We start from the raw sequence: 27,381 nt of genomic DNA on the forward strand, positions 1-27,381 counted from the left end.
TAAAAAACAAGACCCCGGGCTTTCCTGGTCAAAGCACATACGAGAAGCAACTACTACGAGTTGATGCTTCCCCCTCCCCCAGACCCTTTCTCTCCTCTATCTAAAATCAATAAATAAAATCTTGAAAAAAAAATACAGTAACACAAAAGATTAAAAGATTGAAAGACCTGAAGAATAAATGACAACCATACCCACCCAAAAGACAAAATAGTTTAAAACAAAAAATGTTAATATAAAGAGGAGCATTTTTTTTAGCAATAAAAAAAAAAAGCAATCCAAAAAGCTGTAATCAAAACCTGAATGCATGTTGTAGTAGCTAGTCTCCAAAAACGACCCCAATGAATGAAGCTGCCTCATATTTCTGTCTGTGTGGAGCCCTACTCCCGCTGAATCTGGCGGACTCCTGGGTTTGCTCTACACAACACAATGTGCTGGAAGTGGTCCTGTGCCCATTTCCGGGCCTGAGCCTCACTGAGTAACAATGCCTGGCCACTCCTGCCTTCCCACATTAGAGAGCACTGACCTACCCTCTAAGAAAGCTGGCGGCGGCCCTGGCCGGTTGGCTCAGCGGTAGAGCGTCGGCCTGGCGTGTGGGGAACCCGGGTTCGATTCCCGGCCAGAGCACATAGGAGAAGCGCCCATTTGCTTCTCCACCCCTATACCCTCCTTCCTCTGTCTCTCTCTTCCCCTCCCGCAGCCAAGGCTCCACTGGAGCAAAGATGGCCTGGGCGCTGGGGATGGCTCCTTGGCCTCTGCCTCAGGCGCTAGAGTGGCTCTGGTCATGGCAGAGTGACGCCCCGGAGGGGCAGAGTATCGCCCCCTGGTGGGCAGAGCATCACCCCTGGTGGGCGTGCTGGGTGGATCCCGGTCGGGCGCATGCGGGAGTCTGTCTGACTGTCTCTCCCCGTTTCCAGCTTCAGAAAAATACAAAAAAAAGAAAAATAAAAAAAGAAAGCTGGCGGCCCTGCACAGGAGGCCTGTGGGAAAGGAGAAGTCTGGAGACCCCACAGAAAGCAAGCCAGCCATCTCGGCATCCCAGAGAAGCCGCCTTCCAGCCATCCCTGGTTGTCACACGCGTAAATGGTCTTGTACCTTTCAGTCTAACAGAGGCATCACATGTCTGCAACGCCAGCCTAACATCATGTGGGGCTGAAGAAGCACCCTACCGAGCCCAGTCAATCTGAGATTCATGAGACATAATGAAATAGTTACTTTTTAAGATACTAGTACATAACTAAAAACATCAATAATGCAACAGTCTTGAGCCTTGCCTGACCAGAGGTTGCGCAGTGGATCAAGTGTCCACCTGGAACCCTGAGGTCACCGGCTCTGAGCACAGGCTCTTAAGGGGGTAAAATCATGAGATCAGTTTGTATATCTAAATTCTGAGATACCATTAGTATTCAAATAAAGAGAAACAGGCAACTGAATATATACATGCCTGGTGATATAAGGAAACCCAGGGTGCGAATATGATTTGGAAATTGTCAGTGATAGGGAAACCAAGAAGCAGAGGAGACCAGTTAGAACAACAAAGGAAGCTGCAATCTAAGTGTGCAGAGGGAGATGCTAACAATAACCACCCGTAATCATCCCTAAATTCCAGACAGGCTCAGACCTTAAGCCAGGTGGCACAGCAGATGAGGATGAGGCAGGGTGAGCTGTGGGGTGTAACAGCGCACGGGGGCTGTCACAAGTCTGCGTTAGGAGACAGACACCCCCACCCGGCACACCTACGTGACAGCCACTACCCACTGCTGCAGGAGGCAAGTGACGCCACAGAACCATGATGCACCAAATCTCCCACTAGGATTTAAGAGCCCGACCCTCAGGAACAGGCCCTCAACCAAGGATCGCTAGACATTTGAGTAAGGCACGCAGGGTATAAAAGACCCACACGGAAGTCTACAGCCACGGACAAGAGCCTGAGAGCTTTCTGAGAGGCAGCAGGAACAAGGGGGTGCACACACGGAAGATTAGGAATCAATGTGACACTAGATTTCAAACGCTATGCTGGACATTACTTTTTCCTTTTGAGAAAATGAAGGTTACTCTTTGGAGGTTTTCAGATACTCCATTCCGTGGAAAAAGAGATCCTGGTAAACACTCCATGCTACGTATTTCAACTTTAATATTAAAAATTACTACCCTGAGCCAATCCAACCGTTTGGCATAGAGAACCGCTACCAAGCAAGTTGCAACCGTCTCCTTGTATGCGTTTTTCCACTGCACCGATCCAGCACTCACTGGGTACCAACTATGACAGATGCTGAGGACACGGCCAAGAACAAAACGAGAGCTTCTCTGCCCCTCAGGTCTAGTCCAGAAAGACACGTCAAACGATCACACAAATAATTATCTAGTTACAGCCCTGTAAGCGGTAAGGCGTCCAGTTCAGGGCACAGTAAGAACGTCCGACTTAGCACGAAGGCTCCTGCCAGGAACTGACGCGGAAGGGAGACCTGGCCAAGGTGGAGGGAAGAGCATTCCCAATGGAGCCCCTGACCCTGGAAAGAGCTTCAGGAATGCGAAGAATGGAGAGGGCAGCGCGGCTGGGCAAGGCCTGGATGTCTGGGGACATGCCACAGGAAACCAGTGACAGGTCATCAAACAAATGTGTCATGATTAAGTTATGTTTAAAAAAAGAAAAAACCGCTCTGGCTGCTGTGTGAACTGCAGAGGAGCAGAATGGATTCTAAGGAGCAAAAGGAGCCAGGCGGGAGCTGGTCTGCATCCAGCCCAGGAGGAAAACTGACACGAAGGTGGTGGCGGTGGAGATGGAGACCAGAAAGCAGCTTTACACAGGAGCCTGTCAGCAGTTAATTTATCAAAGAAAACTGACACGAAGAGTCACGGAGAAGACTAAAACAAAAGGACCTGACACTCAGAGGCACACATTTCAAAGCCCATGTAGTACAACTGAATCAAAAAAGATAGCACCTGCCAGAACGGGAAAAAGGACACCTTTTCCGCTCCACATTCCTCTCCCAGTCCCTGATGAACAAAGAATCTGAAGTTCTTTCAGAACCTTGAGTACTGTTTCTCAAATGTTTAGGAACCAACTCATTCAGTCAAAACTTAAAACCTCTGTCTGAAGCTGTCCTCTATGTGTTAAATTCAAATCTCCCAAATGATCAAAAGTGTGACTTTTTTTTTTCGTTCCAATTTTAGTATAAGTGCTGCCGAAGCGAGCACAAAAAGTGTGACTTTTACCATTACTTACAACTCTCCCAGGCCGTTTCCCCAGTACAGACGTAGAAAACACAGTTATGTTTCAAAAAGACCAATGTGAGGCGCATGACGACTGGTTGGAATACAGTGAGCACTCAATTAAACATCAGTTTTCCATCTTTTCTTCCAGATTTAGCTATGCCAGATTAAGAAGCAACTTTCTTAGACTAAACAAGTTCCTCAAATAACTCTCCCAAAAAATCTGATCTGAAGGACGGAGAAGACATCAAATGCAGTTTTCAGACTGGCTGACCCGAAGAAAAGTACTCTTTCAAACACAGTCCCCCAGGGAAGCCCACAGCATGTACAAGCACTCATCTTCCCAGAACCCTGGCCCTTTAAAATCATACTGTAAAAATGTTTATAACCTTTTTGTTTTAAATATACGCGTCACTTTAGCAACCCTGAAATTACCATACTGCCCCCCCCCCCCAACTACCACAAAATCATCCGAGTGGTAGTGCTTTCTAAGCCTTGTTACTGACCTTTACCAGTTCATTCTCACAGGTCTCTTCAGGTCTCTGAACTACAGGACAAAAGGCAACTCATCTCTTAGGCATAAAACCAGAGTCTGACCAGGGCTCCAAAACAATCAATTCTTTATTCCCCCTGGGCTGGCTTGGGAATCCTGTCAGATAATGGAATACCCCATTTTTCAAAGGCGGTTCTAGACATCCCTTGAGAATCATTCAAACTAAATAAGGAAGCTTTTATCAACTGATAGGTCAGTCAACGTCTTCATCAAAACTGGACTGCAGCCTGACCAGGTGGTGGCACAATAAATAGTGTTGGCCTGGGATGCAGAGGACCCAGGTTTGAAACCCCTAGGTCACTGGCTTGAGCAAGGGGTCAATCTGCTGTAGCTCCCCGGTCAAGGCACATATGAGAAAGCAATCAATGAACAACTAAGGTGCCACAACCAAGAACTGATGCTTCTCATCTCTCTCCCTTCCTGTCTGTCTGTCCCTATCTGGTCTTCCCCCCCCCCCCCCCCCCCCCCGCCCCGTCTCTCTCGCTAAAAAAATAAACAAACACCACACTGCTGCTACCATTACCCAGACCAAACGGCACTCTCTCCTCACCAGGCTCCCGTGCAGACCTCCTACAGCCCAGACTGGAACTGGGTTTGCAATGAGTCAGCCACCAGTAAAGAGCAAACGCATCCATCACACAAGGACGGGGAAGGAAAACACCCAGGGCTGCCTTCCTCTCCACACACACAGTCCATGCATTAGAATGTGGGCATGGCACGGGCAGCATCTTCACAGAACTTCCACCCTAGGAAGCTGAAAACAGAGCTCCAGGGTCTGGGAAGGTGTCTGGGGTGCTTGGGGTGTGGGGTGGGGCTGGCAGAGTCCACAGAGCTGGAGAGCCGGGCCCTCCAACTTGTTTCTAACAGAGCAGTTTCACAGTCACGGATGTGTACTTTGCAGCTCCCCTTCCTGCTATAAAAGGGTTTCACACCTGATGCAGTTAAACACCCGATCAATTTCAACTACTTAATGCTGAGAAAAAGAGGTATGACTGGAGCTACCTGGTAGGACATGAAGTGTGGAACCTGGGCTCCGGGAGCCCAGCGCTCTCACTGGCAGCATATATTCCTCATCGTGGCACAGGAGAGAAGGCCTATGATCAGAAATGCCCCCCTATAATTATGCAGAGTGCAGAAATTCAAACCAGCCGGTCATAATAGCTAAATTCACATCTAAGGATATGAAAAACTACTTCTGCTGAATAAGAATTTTCATTATAAAGAGTAAAACCAACAGTTTGAAAATTATCAAGCAACTCAGAAAATGCCTCAAAAAGGTCAAGTGACCACAGGTTATAAAACCTGAAGAAAAACTCTTTATTCTAAATGGATATAATAAAAAGAAATCCAACTTAAAAGGTGGGACCCTGAGTTTTAATCCCAACCTGGCCATGTGCAGTTGTCACACAGACGTATGGTCACAGACGAATTATTTGATCTGTTACAAGCTCAATTTCCAATCCACAAAATGAAGATGACCCGAGAGCCTTGCCAGACAAAAATTCTAGGAATCTAACCATTTTAAAAAATCACGTATTTGGTAAGACTAACACAGACTACAAAAGACATTGTCTAAAAATGTCACTACCACTTTAAGTGAAAGTACAAATTCATTTTCCTAACAAGCAAGATAAAAGTTCAAAACTCTAAATGGAGTAACAACATGATCTATAAAACATGTAATGTGTAAATTGTTTCTAATGGCTCAGTTTCTGCCTTCACCAATTAAGAGGAACCAGATTATGACCACAGCCTAGGAAAGACTTCTAGTGTCACTTCTTTTTCCACAGATTTATGTGGAACTATTCAAAAAGGGCAAGAAAAAAGAAAAGGGTTCTGTGCTTGGCCTGTGGTGGTGCAGTGGATGAAGGTCGACCTGGAACTCAGACTGAGGTTGCTGGTCCGAAACCCTGGGCTTGCTCCATCAGGGCACATAGGACAAGCAACCAATGAACAACTAAATGTTGATACTTCTTGCTCTCCTTTCCCCCACCTCTCTCTGTAAAATCAATAAATAAAATCCTTAAAGGGGGGAGGGGCTTTCAAAGTTGACTTGCTGAGCAGAAGAAAATATAACCCAAATTATGCATCTTCTATAGCAGTGGTAGGCAACCTGGTCCCTACCGCCCACTAGTGGGCGTTCCAGCTTTCATGGTGGGCGGTAGCAGAGCAACCCAAGTATAACTAAAAAGAGATTTAACTATAGTAAGTTGTTTTAGAAAGATTTATTCTGCCAAACTTAGCAAAAATCCGACATAAAGTACTTGGTAAGTAATTATTATTATATGCTTTAACTTGCTGTAACTCTGCTTTATAAATTTTATAAAGTAAAGTTGCTTCCCTACTTTATAAATCATCATTACTGTGGAACTGGTGGGCGGTTAGAAAATTTTACTACTAACAGAGATACAAAAGTGGGCGGTAGGTATAAAAAGGTTGACTACCCCTGCTATACTAAAAATGACATAAGAAGGTGGATTACAAGAACCAGCAGGTGGAAGACTGATGACGCCCTCATCAACTGTTCACTCAGCCAATCCATATTGAGTACCTACTGTGTGCCAGAGCGGAGAGACAGTGAAAACCAAGGCCCCGCACCTCCACGTCCACGGGGAGGCTATGGATCACCCCTAACCAAGCAAGGCCACTTCTTTTTTTTTTTTTTTAATTTATTTATTTTTTACAGAGACAGAGAGTGAGTCAGAGAGAGGGATAGACAGGGACAGACAGACAGGAACGGAGAGAGATGAGAAGCATCAATCATTAGTCCATTGCGCCTTGCAACACCTTAGTTGTTCATTGATTGTTTTCTCATATGTGCCTTGACTGCGGGCCTTCAGCAGACCGAGTAACCCCTTGCTGGAGCCAGCGACCTTGGGCTCAAGCTGGTGGAATTTCTGCTCAAACCAGATGAGCTCGCGCTCAAGCTGGCGACCTGGGGTCTCAAACCTGGGTCCTCTGCATCCCAGTCCGACGCTCTATCTACTGCACTACCGCCTGGTCAGGCGCAAGGCCACTTCTGACACTGAGAGCGCTAAGAAACACACAGAAAACCTCATGCTGTTGTGGAATTAGACTGGTAGGATCTGGAATATCCTCGTGGACAAAGAACCAAAGGACAGAACATTACCACAGAGCTTTCCGGGTACAGGGGCTAGCAAGCGCAAGGGTTCAGAGGGGACCCAAGTTTGGCATGTCCGGGAAACAGTGATGGTCAGGGCGGCTGGAGTCCAATGACCAGGGAGAAAGCGCTCGGAGGGCACGTCGGGACAGGCGAGGGCCAGTCAGGACCCCGACCTGTGACTGACATTCTTAAAAGACCACTCACTCTGCCTACCGTGTGCCTCTCAAAAATCAAAATGGACCCCGCTACTGCCTCTCAAATGACTGGTTTTATTGTATCTCCGTCTAGGGTTACTGCATTTGTTCTCAGCATCCAATGATAAGCTCACTGGTTTTGACACTGCTGCGAGTGTGGAATGAGAGGTACACGAACGCTTTCACTGTAGGTCTAACACCATCGTGAGACTGCAAGTTATTGCCCTCTCTTCCTCCAGCTGCTTTTCTCTTTAATTTGCAAACTGCAGGTTTTAATGGATGAATACTTCAGGTGTAATCATCTATTTCTTTTATGAAGATTTTTAAAATCTTTTTTTTTTTTTTAATTATATTTTATTTATTTATTTTAGAGACAGGTGAGAGAGAGAGAGAGTAAGAGCGAAGGGGGGAGGAGAGAAGCAGGAAGCATCAACTCCCACACGTGCCTTGACCAGGCAAACCCGGGGCCTTGAACCAGTGACCTCAGCGTCCCAGGTCAACACTCTATCCACTGCGCCACCACAGGTCAGGCTCTTTTTAAACATTCTATATCATATCAATATATTAAAAGATTCAACTGAGCTTGCTGACTGAATTAAAGACCCTAAGGCTGAGGTGATACCGCCCGCCACATGAGGTGTAATCAAGTGCAAACAGCCATTAGTGACCTAAGTGACAACTGGCTGGAGCTTCATCCCACAATAACACTGAGCGTGTTCAGATGATTGCAGTCATCCCCAACAGTGAGTGCGACAGTAACCATGCACCCACCCAGGTTACACTCACCAGGGACACACCATCCAGTCACACAAACAACATTCAACACGAAGGCCCTAAAAACGCAGAGCCAAAGGAACTCAGTGGTTTTACAGGGCAGGGAAGCCCAACTGTAAAGAATGACAGAAACCCTGCCTCTAAGCCGGTGATAACAGACACTGGCAGCTGACCTAGGAACAGCTTAAGGAAAGCAACCGAAATCAAGAATTCAGAGCATGGACAGATTTCATCTATCCTATGCATCTGATACTAGTTATGGGACTGATGCAAGATCTGGGACAGACGCACCTGACCTGTGGCGGCACGGTGGACAGAGCATCTACCGGGATTGCTGAGGTCGCCAGGTCAAAATCCCGGGCTTGCCCAGTCGGAGCACATATGAGAAGCAGCTACTTTGAGGTGATGTTTTCCGCTCTCCACTCCCCTCTCTATCTCTCCCTCTCCTCGCTCTAAAATTAATAAAAGCTTTTAAAAAAACAAAACACAACAGAATCTATAACAGACTCATAGATACAGAGAGCAGACTGACAGCTGTCAGAGGGAGGGGGGAGGAACTGGGTGAAAAAGCTGAAGAGAGTAGCAAGAAATAAAAAAACCACTCACAGACACGGGGAGCAGTGTGGGGTCACCAGAGGGAGAGGGGTGGGGGCAGAAGAGGATAAAGGGGGACAAACGATGAGGGAAGGAGACTTAGGGGACCTGACTTGGGCTGGTGAACACACAATGCAATATACAGATGATGAGTTACAGAATTGTACACTGGAAGTCACCACAAGAAATTTTTAAAAATTCTAAAACAAAACTGAAGGAAGGTGTCAAATGTATTGTCAGATTACCCAGAACAGCTTTTATCAGAGAAGAAACCCCAATGGCATGCCCAAAATGACTCCAGCTCTTCAGAAAACCTTCCGTAACGCTGGACAAGGCTATACAAATGTATCCAAAACTGAAAAAAATAAAACAACCCTATTTTCAACTAAGTAGCAAAACCACATAGATAAATATAACTCTGACCTTGAGAGCCCACTAGAAGAGATTTCCAAACCTGGGGGGGGGGGGGGGGGGACGACACCAAGCCATTCTGCTCATCTTTTTTCCTTAACACACGAGGGAAAAGTTAGCCCCACCCCAAAAAGCCAGATTTCAGAGGTGTCACCATCTTCAAAAGGAAAAATGAGAAATACAAGTTAAACGACCTGTGTCTCTGGGTCCCTCGTTCTAGGCAGAGCCTGACCCTGAAGTACACCACACAAGACAGTCCATCACTCCCTTCCTCTCTGCCGAGGAGCTCTGGGCTACAAGGGGAGGAGACTGGGCCTAGCAGTACAGACACAGAGGAGTCTGGTAATAGCCAAGACTTCTACACTTTCACTAGTTCTTCAAAAATGGCTTTAATTCTATATGACAACTGGCCTGGGCTGTTCAAAAATATCAAGGCCATGAAAGACAAAACAAAGCAAGGGAACTGTCCTACGTTAAAAGAGATGCAAGAGGCCTGGCCGGTTGGCTCAGTGGTAGAGCGTCGGTCTGGCGTGCAGAAGTCCCAGGTTCGATTCCCAGCCAGGGCACACAGGAGAAGCACCCATCTGCTTCTCCACCCCTCCCCCTCTCCTTCCTCTCTGTCTCTCTCTTCCCCTCCCCCAGCTGAGGCTCCATTGGAGCAAAGATGGCCCGGGCGCTGGGGATGGCTCCTTGGCCTCTGCTCCTTGGCCTCTGCCCCAGGCGCTGGAGTGGCTCTGGTCGCAACAGAGCGACGCCCTGGAGCGGCAGAGCATCGCCCCCTGGTGGGCAGAGCTTCGTCCCCTGGTGGGCATGCCGGGTGGATCCCGGTCAGGCGCATGCGGGAGTCTGTCTGTCTCTCCCCGTTTCCAGCTTCAGAAAAATACAAAAAAAAAAAAAAAAAGAGATGCAAGAGACATGAAAACCAAATGTAATACATGACTCTTGACAGTGCTGGAGTTAAAAAATAAGCTATAAAGAATATTTTTAGAACTGGAAATTTGAATACAGACTATCTAGTATACACTACTTAATCAATGTTAAGTTCCTTGAATGTGATACTGCTATTGTGATTATGTCCTATGTCGTAGCTCTTCAGACATACACTCTAAAATAGTTAGGGGTGAAGTGACAGTTAACACTTCCAAATGGTTCCAGTAAGTTTGTAGAGAAAAATAAAGCAAATGTAGCAAATTTGGAACAATTAATAAGAAAGCTAGATGGGTGGGGTATTCATTGTAGCACTCCTTCAATTTTTCTATAGGAGGGAAATTTTTTTCAAAATAAAAATATGGAAGATAAAAAATTTTCAAGGAGTACTTAACACCATCTTGACCTTGAGTGTTTAATGGGCAGACCAGGGCTCTCAGATGCCCAGGAAGGTTATCAGCTGGTTCAGATTTTTGGCACCCTTTCTCATTCATCCCTGAATAACAGTCAAGTAAAAGCCTGCACAGCCTGTGGAGACAGTGTGGTGATAACTAGACATTTAACGAGACACTAGTAACTAACACACATTCATCACCTGGAATCTAGACCTCTATGACAGTTTTTAATAAGGATAAGGAATGTCTACATGTATAATCATGGCAAATATGTTAACGGAATAAAGCAAACAGCAAAGATATAAGGAAAGTATGATCCAATTTTTAAATACTATTATAAATATAAGTAATTATTTAGGTTACAGATAGCAGAATTATTGGGTTACTTTCACTTTCTGTTGAATTTTGCTGTATTATATTTGCATATACTGCTTTTATAACAGGTCAAAATTAATATACACACAAAGATAATTAAGCAAGCAAACAAACAAAAATTCTACCAAAGCCATAGCAATAAACACCTTTCATTTTAGCTGAGATATGAGCTAGTTGCCAAAGGCAGAGCTAGGGATAGTTTCATTAAAATTATAAGCAGCATCTATCAAAAAAATGTCACAACAAAAGGATAATAAAGTACTAGAATGTAGCCACTATGTATTAATTCATTCATTAAATACCAATTGGACAGCTACTTTGCACAGTATCCCAGTGGACACTGAAATGAGTAAAAACTGGTCTCTGCTCTCAATGAGCTTACAGTCTCACTAGGGAAACCAGACAAATGAACCATTAACCCAAACGGAGCACAACAGTATCGGAGAGGTGACGTGCAACTCCACTGAGCAAGACACCAGAAAACTAAGCCACAAAGCTACAGACAGATGACAGGACATGCTGAGCATATCTTCAATCTACTCATCTGAGACAGGGCGCTGCAGACTAGCAGAACGCCCCAAGCTCACAGCAGATTCATACAATGACATTTATTCCGATACAGTAAAATGAAAATTTTAATTCAGTTCAAATATTTATCAAGCACAGACTATACCAAGAATTCTGCCCACAGCCAAATTACAAAGATAAACGTAACTGAGTCACTACCCTTCAAGGTGTCACAGAAAAGGGTTATTTCTGTTCCCTCTTAAAATAGCAATATGCCGTTAACAAGCATATCTGCAATCCATAATATGGATAATTATAACTACACATAATTACATATAATTACACCATATACAACAATATAATAACCAATTAAGGGTGAGGAACCTAAAGGAATACCACAAAAGGTACTTTCTATTAAGAACTGATTCTGCCTGACCTGTGGTGACGCAGTGGATAAGGTGTCGACCTGGAAATGCTGAGGTTGCCGGTTTGAAACCCTGGGCTTGCCTGGTCAAGGCACATATGGGAGTTGATGCTTCCTGCTCCTCCCCCCTTCTCTCTCTCTTCCCCTCTCTCTCTCCTTTCTAAAATGAATAAATAAATAAAAAAAAGTTAAAAAAAAAAAAAAAAAAAAAAAGAACTGATTCTGAGCCCTGGCCACGTTAGCCTGGTTGGTTAGAGTGCCATCCTGATACGCCAAGGTTGCGGGTTTGATTCCCAGTCAGGGCACATACAAGAATCAACCAAAATGCCTGGCCTGTAGTGGCGCAGTGGATAAAGCATCGACCTGGAACGCTGAGGTCCCTGTTTTGAGACCCTGGGCTTGCCTGGTCAAGGCACATATGAGAAGTTGATGCTTCCTGTCCCCCCCTTCCCCCATCCTTTCTGTTCCTCTTTTCTCTCTCTCTAAAATCAATAAATAAGCCTGACCAGGCGGTGGCGCAGTGGATAGAGCGTCGGACTGGGATGTAGAGGACCCAGGTTCGAGACCCCGAGGTCGCCAGCTTGAGCACGGGCTCATCTGGTTTGAGCAAAGCTCACCAGCTTGGACTCAAGGTCGCTGGCTCAAGCAAGGGGTTACTCCGGTCTGCTATAGCCCCCGGTCAAGGCACATATGAGAAAGTAATCAGTGAACAACTAAGGTATCACAACAAAAAAAACTAATGATTGATGCTTCTCATCTCTCTGTTCCTGTCTGTCTGTCCCTGTCTATCCCTCTCTCTGACTCTCTCTCTGTCTCTGTAAAAGAATAAAAATAAATAAATAAAATAAAATCAATAAATAAAATCTTTAAAAAATTGAGAGGAAAAAAAAGAATCAACCAGTGAATGCATGCATGGAACAACAAATCAATGTTTCTCTTCCTTTCTCTCTCTCCCTCCAACCCTTTCCTCTCTCTAAAAAAATTAATACATAAAAACAAAGTAAAAACTGACTGTGTGTCAGAAATGCATATACCACCATTAAGAGTTAAGATCGCCCCAGATTACAAAGCTAGGTTTTGAACTCAAGGCCATCTCTCCCAAGGCTCAGATCCGGACATTACATTAGGCTGCCTCTTAACAACAAAAAAGCCCGAAATATTAGAAATAAAAACAACATGGAAAAGAGCAGACATCTTAACATAAGACACACTTGTTATGTACGTAAAAATCAAATTTTATGACTGCAGGTGTTAAGTTGGTATTTGCTCAAGTTTTTATTTTGAATTAGACAAGTTTATCAAGAAAACAAAACTAAAAGGGAAAAGTTTGTACGTGGACTATGGCAATTTCCAGCATAACTACCTTACAGAAGAGTGTAAGAGTCAGCGTCAAATTTTCAGCTTTCTCATGTCAACAGGTCATCTTGTGTCTCCATCAGAAGTCAGGAAACTACAGCCCCAAGCCACGTCTGGCCTGCTGCCACAGCTTTTGTAACTAAAGTTTTACTGGAACACAGCCAGGCCCCGTCGTCTGTGCGCTGTCTACGGTTCCCTTCCTGCTACCATGGCACAGCCAAAGTCACAATAAGTGTAGTGTGGTTCTTTACCACCTGGCCCTCTAAAGAAAAAGTTTGCCGACTCCTTGTTTAAATGATAGCTGCGTATGTCACAAATGGTAGGGAAATAATTAGCCTGTGCTTTCCAGCTTTTTATTAATGCTTTATTATGAACTCTACCTGGTTTAAGTTCTCTTCCTTTATAATGTATCACTTAGGCAATGTTAATAAGTTTTTGAATTTCCACTAGTATGTTCACATTTCAGTTTATTTTCTATAGAATAGGTCTTATTTAGCTGCCCAGAATGTATCCTTCAAAATCTTATTACAAACAAAATCCTAATTAAGGCACATTGCAAGGGCCCTCCCACATACTTAACCTGCACTGCACACACTCTACAAAGACACAGACAAGGAAAAGCTGGACACAGACGCAACAGCTGATATGACCAAGTATCTCCTAAGACCCCGCTCACACCAGAACATCTCTGTCAACTGCCACTTCGGACCAACGGCATCAGCATCCACCTGCTTCTGCATTAGAAACGCAGATCTGTGGGCCTCGTTCCAGACCTACCAGGTGACTCTTTTGCACACCACAAGCTCAAGAGCCGCTGCCCTAGAAGAGAGTTCACATTACCTTGAGTGTGAAGAGGCTGATTCGGCCAGGCAGCTTATAAAACAGCCCCTCTCCTCCTCTGGAATTGGAATGGAGCATGGCATTGAGACACGCGAGTGGGGACGTCCCACTGTAAAGACACACAAGGGTGGGTGAGCGTCACACAAACACAGAGCCTATGTACTCCAACATCTAAGACCCTCGACTTGCTTAGTCAAGAAGCACCAAAGCAAAAATATAGAAAAAAAGATCTCACGACAACAATTCCACTTTGAAAGGAGCAAGAATAACGGGTAAAATTCACATAAAGCACACCCAGAGAACCCAAGGGTTCTGAGAAAACACATTACCCAGTATTTACATAAAACTTTTAAATTAAAATTTAATATTAATTAAAAACAAAACCGAGAGTTTGCTAGCCTATTTCAACTGGCATATCATGCCTGGAAACTGCCACACATTGTAACACAAGGACCACAGGGTCAATGGTGCTGTCCCAAGAAGCCAAGCAAAGTTTCCCCCCACACCCAGTTAAATATTTTCTAATAATCACACAAAAAAACTGTATTTCATCTGCCTTTTCTCTGCTGGCAATGGGGAAGGGTGGTTTTATCTTACTTCTACCCAGGAGCAATCAGTTAAATGGGAATATGAAAAGAAATGGATTGGGTACCCAATAGTATTCAAACATTAAACCAAAAAAAGGGGGCATATTCAGTTCTTTCGTGGTCGCTGCTATCACAGGAGGCAGTAAAACACTAACAATTCAGACAACTAGAGGCTACTTTTTGGATCTTAAAATAGAAAAGCTGTCAGAAATTCAGACGACTGCCCATTACTGATGTTGACTGAGTTTGGCACTAGCACATGCTTAGTGGTAGGTTTACCTGGCACCTTCTCTTCCATCTTCCCAGCAGGTAAAAAATTATGTAAATGTATTAAGTAAAGCCTCTCAGCACTTCTCAGAACTAGAGGCCCTAATTTATGCAGAGTGTTAAAAATAATTTGAGTCTAAAAAAAGCCTTAAAAAAATCTCTTATTCTCTGCTTTGGAACACACTGGATACTAAAAAAAAAATTCCACCAAGAACCAATCTCTAAAAGAAACCTTGAGCAGAATCTGGAGTATCAAGTGGGTGTGCTAAAATCTCTGCTACAACCAGGACGGCGGGCTGGCAGGACCCGCTGGAGCAGTGGGGCTCCTACATACTGTGCCTCTGTCTACAAACCAGAGCCGCTCCCTGGTCGCAGCCCCTGGGGCTGCCTGAGAGCTCCTCCAGCAGCCCGCAGCAGCCCCAGGACAGGTTCTTAACCCCCTCCGGCCCGGCCCAGAGGCGCTGCCTTACCTTCTATCAGCACAGTGGTCCAGCCGCAGTGCAGGTGGCAGCGTGACAGGAAACGGCCCATGAAAACAAAAATAAAAACACAATTATAACACCACACAATGCACAGGTACTATTTGAATGAATGTGATCTAGAACAGGGTTTGTCAAACACCAGACCGATGCTGGTCCGCCAGAAACTTCTGGTCAGTATGCGAGTTAATACCACCCTGATATTGTATGAAGATTCTAGACCTAATGATCCTAGTCGAATTCTCTTATGCTCGGGGTCACTGCCGCTTATCAGCCTGTATCATCAATGAAAATACTATTGAGGTTGTCTTAGATAGCTCTGGAGCTTGCCGGCTCCTGGGAACAACCTTTTGCACCGTGCAGAGCACCTAGAGCATCTAGGAATCGTGCGCGATAGACAAGAAGCACTCAGACAAACTCATGTAGCACTCAATGCACAGTACACGTGGAGTTCAGCAATCAGGCACCAGCGTGCACCGTGGGGCGCTGCTATGCACGGTGAGAGAGAACTTGATTCATTGCGTGTTTCTATTTCCGGCAGGCTAGGTCACCAGCCCACGAGCGTAAAAAGGCTGAAAACCACTCATCTAGACAATCCCGATCTTCCCTCCCCACAAAACGTCAATTTGAGAATATCTGAACTAACAACTGGAAAATGAGTATCTTTCTAAGTAGTTAAAGCTTAACCTGCAAAAACATAAGCTGTTCATTCTGAGTTCCAAGAAGAGACCATGTTGAACTCTCCTCTTTCATTTAAAAAAAAACAAAAGCAAAGAACAGTCACTGGTTTTCTTGCCCGCAAGTTCTTTTGTGTTTCTAACTTGTTGCTTCTCTAGGAAAGCTACATCATGAGATAACAAAATCAAGGCTATCCCAAGACTGACTAGATTCGGATCCCGAATGACTAGAATCAACAGGAGAAAAAAAGGTCAGTGGCTGTTATGGTGATGAGACTATCCTTCTTTAACCCTAAGAAGAGGACTTCAGAGAGACAGTATGGAGAGAAGGGGAACTTTAGACTCCGGTCAGCCTACCAGAGCCCACCCCATCTCTATTACCAGAACTTACAAATCGGAGGACAGAGAAAATGTGCAGACTCCTTACACACAACACCAGCTCTGTCAGGGTGCACGGAGAGCAGGCTGGGGAAAACCACTTGGACCTCTGAGGAAGGCAAATGCACGTGCCCACTGCCACTCTGCACTCAGGAGGACCCACAACCTGAGAGAGTTCTGCACCACCACCTGACACCTGTGTGTATGTGTGTGCGTGCGCACATGTAGACTTACCGCTAACCAAAGAAAGACACGTGTTCTACAAAACCCTCATGGTAAGCAATAAAAGCAATACAAACCTCATCTCCTTCAGTCCTTCTGCTTCTATGACCTGCAGAATCTGTTTTGGCGTCATTGGGGCATCCGAATAGTTTTCCAGTACCTGGAGGAATACACATGTTCTGAAGTCAGCACACCACTTCCCTTTACATCCGCCACTCTGTCCCACGGGCTATGCGGCACCACTGCTGACAATTTAGATACATCTACCATTAAAATGACTTCAGACCCCAAATTAGACATAGTTGCTAAAAATGACGGCAGTTGGCTAAAATATTCTAATTCTCAATTTTAAAAACACACATCTTATTTAAAGTAAATAAAATAAAAACACATCTACTTAGCAAACGTGTAATGAGTACGTAGGACCTGGACCTCAGCAACGCTAGTTACCACTTAACTTGATAATGTTAATACAACTAAACCATACTGTGCTACACAATCATTTATAAGACAGAAATGCATTCAGATTTTCTTTCCCAAGAAAGTAAAATTAGTACACACAGTTGTAAACGATGATCTTTGCCCCCGAGTTGTGATCTGGTGTTAACTGCTGCAGCACAGTTTGCCGTTCGGCAACATGATGCTGTAACTCTACCTGATTGGTACAAGCAAAACCATGAGAAACTGAACGTCCCATTGAGGCTAGCGTCATTCTAAGTCATGGAGGCTCTCAGACTTGAAAAGGTTGTTTTAGAAATGCTGTCCCTCCAAAGGAGGAAAGGATAGGTAGTATCTTTGGATGGTCTCTACCTGTGCAAGTGCTGAGGTTACTATTCCAAACCGTACTAACATCTTGCAGTCATTCAACAACAGTAACAACTAAGTATGCGCTGTCACAAATGAAATGTAAAGCGAGGAATCAGCCAGGACCGCTGCTGAAGGTCCCACTATGGAAGAACAGGAGCCCTCAGCAAAAAAGGAAGTCAAGTTTTGGAGAAATATGTGCTCAAATAAAACCCTTCTTTACCATGATCCCACTCTTAACTTCCCTCTTTTCAATTTTTATATTCTCTTTGGGTAACATTATCTCATCTCTCACGGTTTCAACTACTACCTTCACTCTGACAACTCCCCAATCCTCGAGCCTGGATTTCTCCCGAACCTTCAGACTCAAGCCCTCCGTTCTGTACTGGGCATCCCCCACCCCTTGATCATGGACTCATCTACCTTCTTCTCCCCATATTCCCCACCCTGGTAGCCAGTGTGTCTCATCACCTAATTCAGAAAGCTAAATAAGCATCATCCTTCACTCTCTCACCTGTCCCCTGGTGTCATCCCGGACCCAACACCACAGCCTCTTTCTTCACTGATATCCCTGCAACAAGCCCTGCTCTCTTCAAATCCACTTACTCTGCTGCCTTCTCCACTCAAAAATTACACGAATATTTTGTGCCGGGAACAAGCCTAGGAATTCATCAATAAACAAGATCAAATCCTGCTCTCCCAGAACTTTCCTGCTATAGCTTGTGGTCAACCCAACAGAACAAACATATCCTCATCATATTCCTACTTTAAAATCCTCCAAGAGCAACCTAATTTCTAGAGACTCCACTAGCCCACCAGAAAGACTAGGCAGGTAGCTCAGTTGGCTGCAGCATCGTCCCAATACACCAAGGTTGCAGGTTCAATCCCTAGTCAGGAACATATAAATGATGCATGGATGGGTGGAACAATAAATTGATGTTTCTCTCCCTTCTTCCCTCTCTTTCTCTCTCTCTCTCTCTCAAATCAATGAATTAAAATAAAAATAAAAATCTGGCCTTTTAAACTTGGGCAAGTAACCTACCCAATCTGAGCCTGGGTTCACCGATGTCTTCCTCTCAGAGTTGTTTTACAGATTAGAGATAACGTAAGTGCCTGGCACAAAGTAAGTAGGTGGCCACCGGCCTGGCATAAAGTCCCTGATAATCTAGTGTTCTGCTTGACTCTACCTGACTGCCAGACATACTCCACAAACTTTTATGTTCCAACAACGGTGTAGTTCTACCCAATTCCCACACTCCACCCTACAAATATTCTCATTATTTCTCTCTCTCACATTTCTATGGTAGGCCTAACTCCCACTCACCTTCAAGATTCAGTGTGGAAATCACCTTCCTCCAGGAAGCCTTCTCTGATCTCTAGCAGACTGAGACAAATTGCCTTTTCAGTGTCCCCATAGTTTCACCACATGTATAATTTGTCTTCCCGAGCAGGGCACTTGAGAGTAAAAGGAGCAACTACTCATAATTATGCCTGGACAGTAAGCAGGAACCAGGATGCCTGCTTACCTTTTAAACATCTATCATGGCACTCGCTATATATTTCTAGAATTCTATTCATGAGTCTAGACCTCCCCCACCTCCAGAACACTATTAGCTCCTCAAGGACAAACCTCATCCATCTTTATATTCCAAGAACCTAAGTACCAAGTAGGCAGTGTTGACTTAAATGCACAAAAAACCCTGGGACAGACTACTAATGTTCACTACCGCAGATGTATTTCTTTGATACTAAGTGTGAGCTGATCTAGTGAGTTTTTGTAGGATCAAGTCTTAAAGAAACATGAATCTGAAAAGTTAATTAACAATTATTTAAACAATAATTAGGAAGATGCCTGAGAATCTAAGACAGAGAAAACAAAATCTCTAAAGGGAAGGTGCAAGAAAAGATACAAAGTATTCACTTTTTCTTAAAATTGTATGTGCCTCCAGCTTTCAGTGTAAGAACAATCCAGCAGTGTTCTGTTCCTAGTCTCTGTCTTTCTAGAGCACACTTTAAAGAGAGGGGAAAAAAACCTCTCTCCTCCTACTTCAAAGGGAAGAAGAATGTTTGATGTAAGAATGGTCAGTCATGAATCAAAGTGAAAGATAAAGCCGAGCAATGAAGAGTTTCTCAAAGCCAGGGAGAATCCATTTAAGGGCATTCAATTTAAAGGGAAATCCCCTTGGCTATTTCTCCCAAACAAATTGTTCCTAACAAGCCAGAGGATTTACACCCACCCAACCCCCTAAAGTCTACCTCTTACATGGGGGGGGGGGGGGGGGAGGGCTGGGAGCTGGAAGAGAATACTATAGTGTTAGAATATCTACTTCTCAACAACATAATTAAAACATTTGCAAAAATCAATCTCCTGGGCATACTGCACTACTGAGATTCTTCAGAAGTCCTTTCTTTCCTACCAAAATCACTTTTAAAAGGGTTCCCAGATTACTCTCCCCATCTGAGCAAGGTCAGAAGCAGTCGCAACAGCCCCAGCAGGTGCACCTGAATGCCCCCCACCCCCACCCCACCAAACTCACCTGCCCAAAAGAGTTAAATCTAACCTACTGCCCTCCCATTTGAGCTTACTCCAGTCACACTCTGTCCTGCGTAAACTCCCACAAACTCTCCAGGACTAAATTACAGCAATTTTTCTGAAACAGGGAGAGGGCTCTAAAAGATCCCCCCTTACTCACCAACAAAAATTCTAAAACAAACAAAACAAAAAGAAATGCAACGTTATGCACCATGTTCCCAGACACTCTTTCACATTTTTAGGTGTGCCATGAAGTAATTTCTATTACTATTGCTATTTTTCTTTTTAAGATTTTGATTGTTGATTCTAGACAGAGGAGAAAAGGAGAAAGAAAAACTTGGGGAAGAGCAGGAAGCATCAACTCGTAGTAGTTGCTTCTCATATGTGACTGGACCAGGCAAGCCTGAGGTTTCGAACTGGCGGCTTCAGCATTCCAGGTGGATGCTTGATCCACTGCGCCACCACAGGCCAAGACATACTGCTTTTTCAATCAAGAGTCACAGAAGAAAAAGAAGAGAAAGAACTTATTCAGATAACCTGGCATAAAGGTGAGCTAATGATAAAACAGAAATAGGTAAGTGGATACTGATGTTCAGATCACAGTAAATTCAAGAACCTCAAGAGCGTTAACAGAAGAATGAACCCCAAATTCCAAGTCTTTCAATTAGAAAGAGCCAAACCAACAGAGCTTTGAAACAGACTTTAGAATTCTATCAGGACTTAAAATAACCGGATTTAAAGGTACTTTCACCTGCCTTTAACAAGTAAAATCTGGCAGGCAAATCTCCTTTCGGTGCCCAAAGCCATAAACACCTGCGTTAACAGGAACTCAGAGGAGAACTTCAATGAACACCCAAGACTCAACCTGGAGGAGAAAGAGAATACAACCTTTTGGCTTTCCATTACGCCTAAATTTGTTTTCAGGTTAAACAGTGGAGAAATCCTGAAAGCTAGCCAAAGCTTCCAGTTTTGACTGAATCAGAAAAAATAAATTAAAAACTTCAAAAGCTTCAAATTTCGTATGTCAAAACAAATTAATTGAAGCACAAAACTTAAGCATAAAAACACTTGATAAGTCTGTTCCTTGGGCAACTAACACCCAGAGAAGACAATCAGGAACACTAGTGAAAATTCTCCTATAAACCAAACAAGCTTTAATTCTTGCAAGTCAATAAATGAGTTTTAAATGTCAAGACAAAACGATGTACCCCAGATTTGGAACAAACCCCAACACAGACTCATCTTTTTTACACAACACCTTTGAGGCAGGAAACTTACTTCCCAATAAAAATAAAGGGAGAAGGTTGAACTTCACTCATCATTAAAACTGAGTTGTAACAATTCTATATAAACTACAGGATGTCCAGCGACCAGTAATACCTTTCTGCACTACAACCCTGCTCTTGTGACAGTTCTTACGAAGTGACATGTCGGAAGAAATAGAACCCGTTACTAATTACCATCAGCAAGACTTTATAAGAACAAGTCCCAAAGTGTTTGTTCTGTGGGTGCAAATTCAAACGGAAGGTATCTCGCTCACAAGGCCTCTGACACCTAGAAAACAAATCCACAAGGCAGCTTCAAACACTCCAATTCCTCTCTCCCTCGCTGAGCCCTCAGCGAGCAGTATCTTCAAACAGACACACTCGCTTTGTCCAACACTTCGTGTGTACACGCGCCAGGACACTCAGGGAAAGAGCACACACACAGATCCGTTCTTTGCAAAGTGTCGTCAGTTTTCTGCCTCTCCAGACTAGCTTAGGAAGTGAAACACTGGAGTCAGCGTTTCTCAAAGTGTGGTCCGTGGGCCACCCGCCATTAGTTAGCATCACCCTGGGCGGCCCGTTAAAAAGGAGATATTCAGGCAGGGCTCCACGTTCTCAGACTGGCGTCCTAAGGAGGCCCTGGGACGAGCATGTGTACCCACCTCCCCAGGTGTCCCCACTAAACACCAAAGTTTGAGGGCCACTGCTCAGGGGTCAAGCTGGGAGTAAGCACTTGCTCCCCTCCACACACCTGGTTTAGATTGGGAAAGCTCAAAATGCTACCCGCGTCCTTGGCGTGGGGGGGCGCCGCGCCACCCCACCCCACCCCACCCCACCCCCGGTCGGACGCACCACCCCAGAGCCCACCAGGAAGCGAGGGAGGAGCTTCCGACCATTCCCGGAAACCTAACTCCCCCCCGAGTACCGTCACCGAGTTTCCCCAGACCCCCCAACACTGCCAAGCTGTGGGGGAGGGGCGCCCGGGGCCCCGCCACCCGCAGGGGGAGGAGCCGGCCTGCCAGCTCGACCCTCCGCAGGAATTTAGAGGTGAGGGGATCTGGCCGGAAAAGGCGCCACATCCCAGCCGGCGGGGGGCCTTTCCCCACCCAGCGCCTTGGGGGGTAGTCGAGTTCCCGGAGGAGCGGTGGCCCCGCCCCCCCTGCGGGGGGCAGGGCTCCGCCCCTCCCCCTCCCGGTGGGGGCGCGCGACCCCACCCCCCGCTCCCCCCGCTCCCCCCGCCCCGAGCCCCCTCCGGCGGCCCGCCTCACCAGGCGCGCGGCCTCGGCCCACGTGCGCTCCTTCTTCCTCTTCTGTTTGTCCTTCATCCTCCTCCTCCTCCTCCCGGGCAGTGGTGGCGGCGGCTCCACGCGGGACCTCCGGGCGGCGACGGTGCGGGGCGGCGGCGGCGACGGCGGTGGCGGCGGCGGGGGGCGCGTGGCGGCGGCGGCGCGCGAGAACTCGGGTGCGGCCGGAGATAGGGGGCGGGCGCGCGGGGACCGGCTGGCGCGAGACCCGGCGCGAGGGCGGCGGTGGGGGAGGGGTGGCGGCGGCTCCACGCGCCCGCGCTGCGTCAGTCGCCCACGGCGGCGGTGGCGGCGGCGGCGGCCCCACGATCGCTAAGGAATGCGGCGGCTCTGCATAACCATGGGGTCAGAGGTCACGGCTCCGGCCTCGGCTTTCCCGCTCTGCTGAGAGGTCGAGACAGGACTGGCTGTTGGGCGGGAAGGCGAAACGCAGCTTTCCTTTCGGCGCCCGGGCGTGTGAGTGTCTGCTGTGGGTGTGTGTGAGTGTGTGTGAAGAGTGAGGAGGGGGAGTGTGGGTTTTTTTTTTTTTTTTTTTGAACAAAAACAAACCGAAAGGGTTTCTGGGAGTCGTAGTCCCGGCTGCTGCTTTGGCCTCCCCCGCTCCGGAAGAATATGGCTGCGTGAACCGTTTGGACCACACTTCCCATCGTGCCCCGCGCCTCGCCTTTCCGCCCTCCTCTCTCTTCCTCCGCCACTCTCAGAGGTCGGTAAGGAAGAGAGACTGCCGAAACGTTCGGCAGAGGGACTGGGCGGAGTCTCGCGAGGTACGGGAACTGGCTGGGGTCCTGAGGCATTCTGGGAGGCGGTGCTGGGAAGAGGCGGTGGCTGGGCTCGCCCCCGACCACGTTTAACCCCTTCGGTGCTTCTCGCCACCTACCCGCCGGGCGGGTTAGGGTGGGGATCGAAATTGATAGTTACACTCCCAGCACCCACTTGTGCCTCTACCGCCTAAGTGGTTCTCACTGACATTTCTCTTAGATGACAAGAGGCCGGACATTTCCTTTTGGTCCTCTCCTAAACAACTCACTGCTGCATAATAACAAGACAAAAACACTCATACCAGTAAAGCGGTTATTACACAATTGGTGAGCCTACATAGTTCTCCATTTCTTCCTGTGCCTTCATGTCGCTGTTTGCAGAAGCTGCACTCAGCAGCCTAGAGCGTTGGTGAATACGGTGACATGGTTAACAGGTAGTGCAGAGAACTTGGATTTGGGGGTCATACTGCACAGAATGCACCTGAGGCCTTTTTCGAGGCGGTACCCTGAAGAGAACACCGCCCTGGAATCAAGCAGACCTACATTGGATCCTGGCTAAACCACTCCCTGGCTGTCAGCTTAAAATTAAGGGCTCAACTCCCTGAGCCTCAGTTTTCTAATCTACAATAGTCTAATGCCTCACAGCATTGTTGGGATTAAAATTAACATAAAACAGCTGGGAGATTGCAAGAGGGACCCTGATACTATGTCCGTATAATTTGGCTCCTGGCATAGAGCTAGTGTTTAATAACTGGTACCAGCTGTGCCCTGGCCGGATAGCTTGGAGCAACTCTGGAAGCGCAGAGGTTGCCCGTTCGATCCCTGGTCAGGACATATACAGGAACAGGTCGATGTTCCTGTCTCTCCCCCTCTCCCTTCCTCTCTAAAAAAAAAAAAAAAAAAAAAAAAAATCAATAAAATAAATATTTTTTAAAATAATAATAATTGGTGCCAGCTGAGAGACAATGGGCACTGCTCCTTCGCCTCTTTGAGCCTTGGTTGTAGAGCATGAAATGAATTGAGGTAGCCAGCATATAGGTTTTCTGTTCCTGTTCATTGAGTCACTGTCCAGAAAAAAATGCCTAGAATCAGTCCGAAACTGGATTAATGGCCAGCTCTTAAGTAATAGGAAGGCAAGGTCAATGGCCACATTTTAAAGGTTTCCAACCTGAGTGAGGAAATACACCCTCTCCTCCCTGGTGTTAGCACAGAGGAGAGCCATGCTGAGAGAATACCGATACAGTGCTGCCCGCCCGACACCAGAGTTCATGCCCCTCCTTCCAAATGCTCCACACACAGGCTTCCACGTCCAGTAAAATCCTGCAAAGTGAGCAGGCTATCGGAGATGAAATTAGGCATAATCTTGGTCTTCTCTCCATAACTTTACCCTAACATGGGGGAAAAGAAGAACAAACCCCCCTCCACCACCAAAAAATTGTCGGCCTAACATTTTTACAAAGGGTTTTTTCTATTGTTTTCGTTTTTAATCTACACTGACACAGTAACCCAATTTGACAAGTCATTTGGCTTGTTTCAAACATTTTTTTGTAAATTGATTTTAGAGAGAGAGAGACCTCTATTTGTTGTTCCTCTTATTTATACATTCATTGGTTGATTCCTGTATGTGCCCCGACCAGGGATCAAATCCACAACCTTAGCGTATCGGGCAATGGTCTAGCCAGCTGAGCTGCCCAGGCAGGGCTTCAAACATTTTCTTTAGTAGCTTCACCTCTCTCTGACTTCCAAGGAGTAACAAGAAAATTCACTCTAAAATGTATCTGTTTAGTACAGGCACTGTGGTAAAATAATGTCCTCCCCCACCCTACCCTAAACTATGTCCTAGTCCCTGAAACCTGTAAATATGTTACATTCCCTGGCAAAGGGGATTTTGCAGATGGAATTAAGGACCTTAAGATAGGGTGGTAAGTCCTGGCCAGATAGCTCCGTTAGTTAGAGCAGTGGTCCCCAACCTTTTTTGAGCCACAGACCGGTTTAATGTCAGAAAATATTTTCACCAACCGGCCTTTAGGGTGGGACGGATAAATGTATCACGTGACCGAGACAAGTGTCAAGAGGGCATCTTAGACGGATGTAACAGAGGGAATCTGGTCATTTTTTAAAAATAAAACATCGTGGCCCTGGCCAGTTGGCTCAGCGGTAGAGCGTCGGCCTGGCGTGCGGGGACCCGGGTTCGATTCCCGGCCAGGGCACATAGGAGAAGCACCCATTTGCTTCTCCACCCCCCCCTCCTTCCTCTCTGTCTCTCTCTTCCCCTCCCGCAGCCAAGGCTCCATTGGAGCAAAGATGGCCCGGGCGCTGGGGATGGCTCCTTGGCCTCTGCCCCAGGAGCTAGAGTGGCTCTGGTAGCAATAGAGCGACGCCCCGGAGGGGCAGAGCATCACCTCCTGGTGGGCAGAGCGTCGCCCCTGGTGGGCATGCCGGGTGGATCCCGGTCGGGCGCATGCGGGAGTCTGTCTGACTGTCTTTCCCCGTTTCCAGCTTCAAAAAAAAAGAAAAAATAAAAATAAATAAATAAAACATCATTCAGACTTAAATATAAATAAAATGGAAATAATGTAAGTTATTTATTCTTTCTCTGTGGACCAGTACCAAATGGCCTTTGGACCGGTACCGGTACCGGTCTACAGCCCAGGGGTTGGGGACCACTGAGTTAGAGCATTGTCTCAAAGTGCAGAGGTTGCCGGTTCGATCCCTGGTCAGGGTGCACACAGGAGCAGATAGATGTTTCTGTCTCTTCTCTCTCTCCCACTCTCACTAAAATCAATAAATTTAAAAGAAAAAAAGATAGGGTGATGATTCTGGATTACATCTGGGAGGAATGATGTAACCATTTAGATCCTTAAAAGCAGAAGGCAGAGAAGAATAAGACTCCAAGCTTAAGAGAAGCTCAACCCACTGTTCTTCACTTTGAAAGAGCCACGAGCCTGAGAATGTAGGCAGCCGCAGAAGCTGACAACAAGCTCTGCCAACAAGTAATAGGACCTCCGTCCTACAGCCTTCTGGAGCAGAATTTTGACAACCTGTGTGAGCAGGAAGCAGGCTCTCCTTCACTCGAGCATCTGCAGCGAGGAACACATCCTGCCAGCACCTTGATCTTAGCCTTTTTGGATTCAAAGCAGAGAACCAACTGAGCCACACTGTGGTCAATTTTGGCCCCCAGAAAGTGAAATGTAAATGGATGCTGTTTTAAGCTACTATATCTGTGGTAACAAAGTAGCAAAAGAAGGCTAATAATACAGGCACTGTGAAAAATGCCTTTCTTTAACTTGCGGCCAATACTGCCTAGTTCTCCCAGTTGAGTCAAACCGTGGGAGAAGCCAGATGTGAATATTTCATGGTCTCTGCCCTTGCAGAATCCAACGGAAACTAATAACATCAAAATTTAGAGTAAAAAGAGAATATATTCAGAGGACTATACAAGAGCTCTGTTGGAAAATTGGCTTTAGTCATTAAAACTTAAATAGCTGTGATTTTTTTTTAAGCTAATGAGACTTGTTTCTTGTCAGAAGCACCAAAAAACAAACCTATATATATATTGGTGTCTGTTTTTTTCAGTTTTTATCCTAGTGCTTGTATTACAAACTAGCTTTGAAGTCGACAGGTGTCACAGGGCAGTGTCAGATAAACAGGACCGATACTCAACCCTCCCGTTTGAGGATGAGTCACTGTTTTCAAACCGTACAGTTATGAGCAAAGCACACATTCGGGGAATCTGCTTAACAAAAACACACCGCCAGCAGACACCCAGGAATTCCCGAAAGGACACACACGCACCCTGATCCTCCCTAGGAGGTCATGGATCGCCACTGGCTTTGAACTTCAGCAGGCCTGGGTGTGAATCTTGCAGTCACCCTCCAGCTGTGTGGCCTCGGTCAAGCTATGAAACCTCTCACGGACTGAGTGCCATTGTTTGGACAACCGGGTACATAACAAGCTCAGAGGACGGCACTGGGGTTAAATGGGATCTTTGTAAAGCATTTTGCGCACAGTAGACTCAATAAATGCCTGTCCTCTCTGCCTCTGAGAAGGGTTAGTGTCTGAAGTGTGACAAGTGCCTCGTTTTTATACTTCAGTCAACCAAGCCCTGGAACAGTTTGCCAGCCTAACAAATGTTCTCTCTCAGTAACTCCATTTTAAATGAAATTGAGGTTCAGGGAGGTCAATTTATCTCCCTTAGGTCCAAGATGATTAAATGAGATCACACTTACTAAACTTTCCAGCGTGGCCAATGATGAACAAATGTCTGTCTCTTCTGGTCCCACCTCATTCCTTTGTCTGCTCTTTGGTTCAGTGTCCAGCTCTCGCTAGCCATCTACTTGCGTCCATCACCACACCTCCAACATCTGGCTCCGTTTTTGGCGCAAGGTAGGCACTCAGTTGTTGAATGAACGGCCTTACTCAA

General features: G+C 46.0%; 1 protein-coding gene across 3 annotated transcripts in view; it reads right to left on the minus strand.

Annotated features, from left to right (window-relative positions):
• Nucleotides 1-22,736, minus strand: part of ASXL1 (ASXL transcriptional regulator 1) — a 51,512-nt gene extending 28,776 nt beyond the window's left edge. Inside the window, exons 1-3 of one of the 3 annotated variants that reach the window (XM_066384087.1) lie at nucleotides 22,165-22,736; nucleotides 16,372-16,454; nucleotides 13,685-13,793 (exon numbers count right to left, since the gene is read on the minus strand). In XM_066384087.1, the coding sequence (XP_066240184.1) occupies nucleotides 13,685-13,793; nucleotides 16,372-16,454; nucleotides 22,165-22,221 (249 nt within the window). In that variant the 5' untranslated portion in view covers nucleotides 22,222-22,736. Of the gene's footprint in view, nucleotides 1-13,684; nucleotides 13,794-16,371; nucleotides 16,455-18,422; nucleotides 18,699-22,164 lie in introns of those variants that run through there. The other 2 variants (XM_066384085.1, XM_066384086.1) reach the window with 2 other exon arrangements.
• Between the last annotated feature and the right edge of the window lie 4,645 nt (nucleotides 22,737-27,381).

This window comes from Saccopteryx leptura, chromosome 5 (assembly GCF_036850995.1).
Source record: "Saccopteryx leptura isolate mSacLep1 chromosome 5, mSacLep1_pri_phased_curated, whole genome shotgun sequence".
NCBI classification, from domain to species: Eukaryota; Metazoa; Chordata; class Mammalia; order Chiroptera; family Emballonuridae; genus Saccopteryx; species Saccopteryx leptura.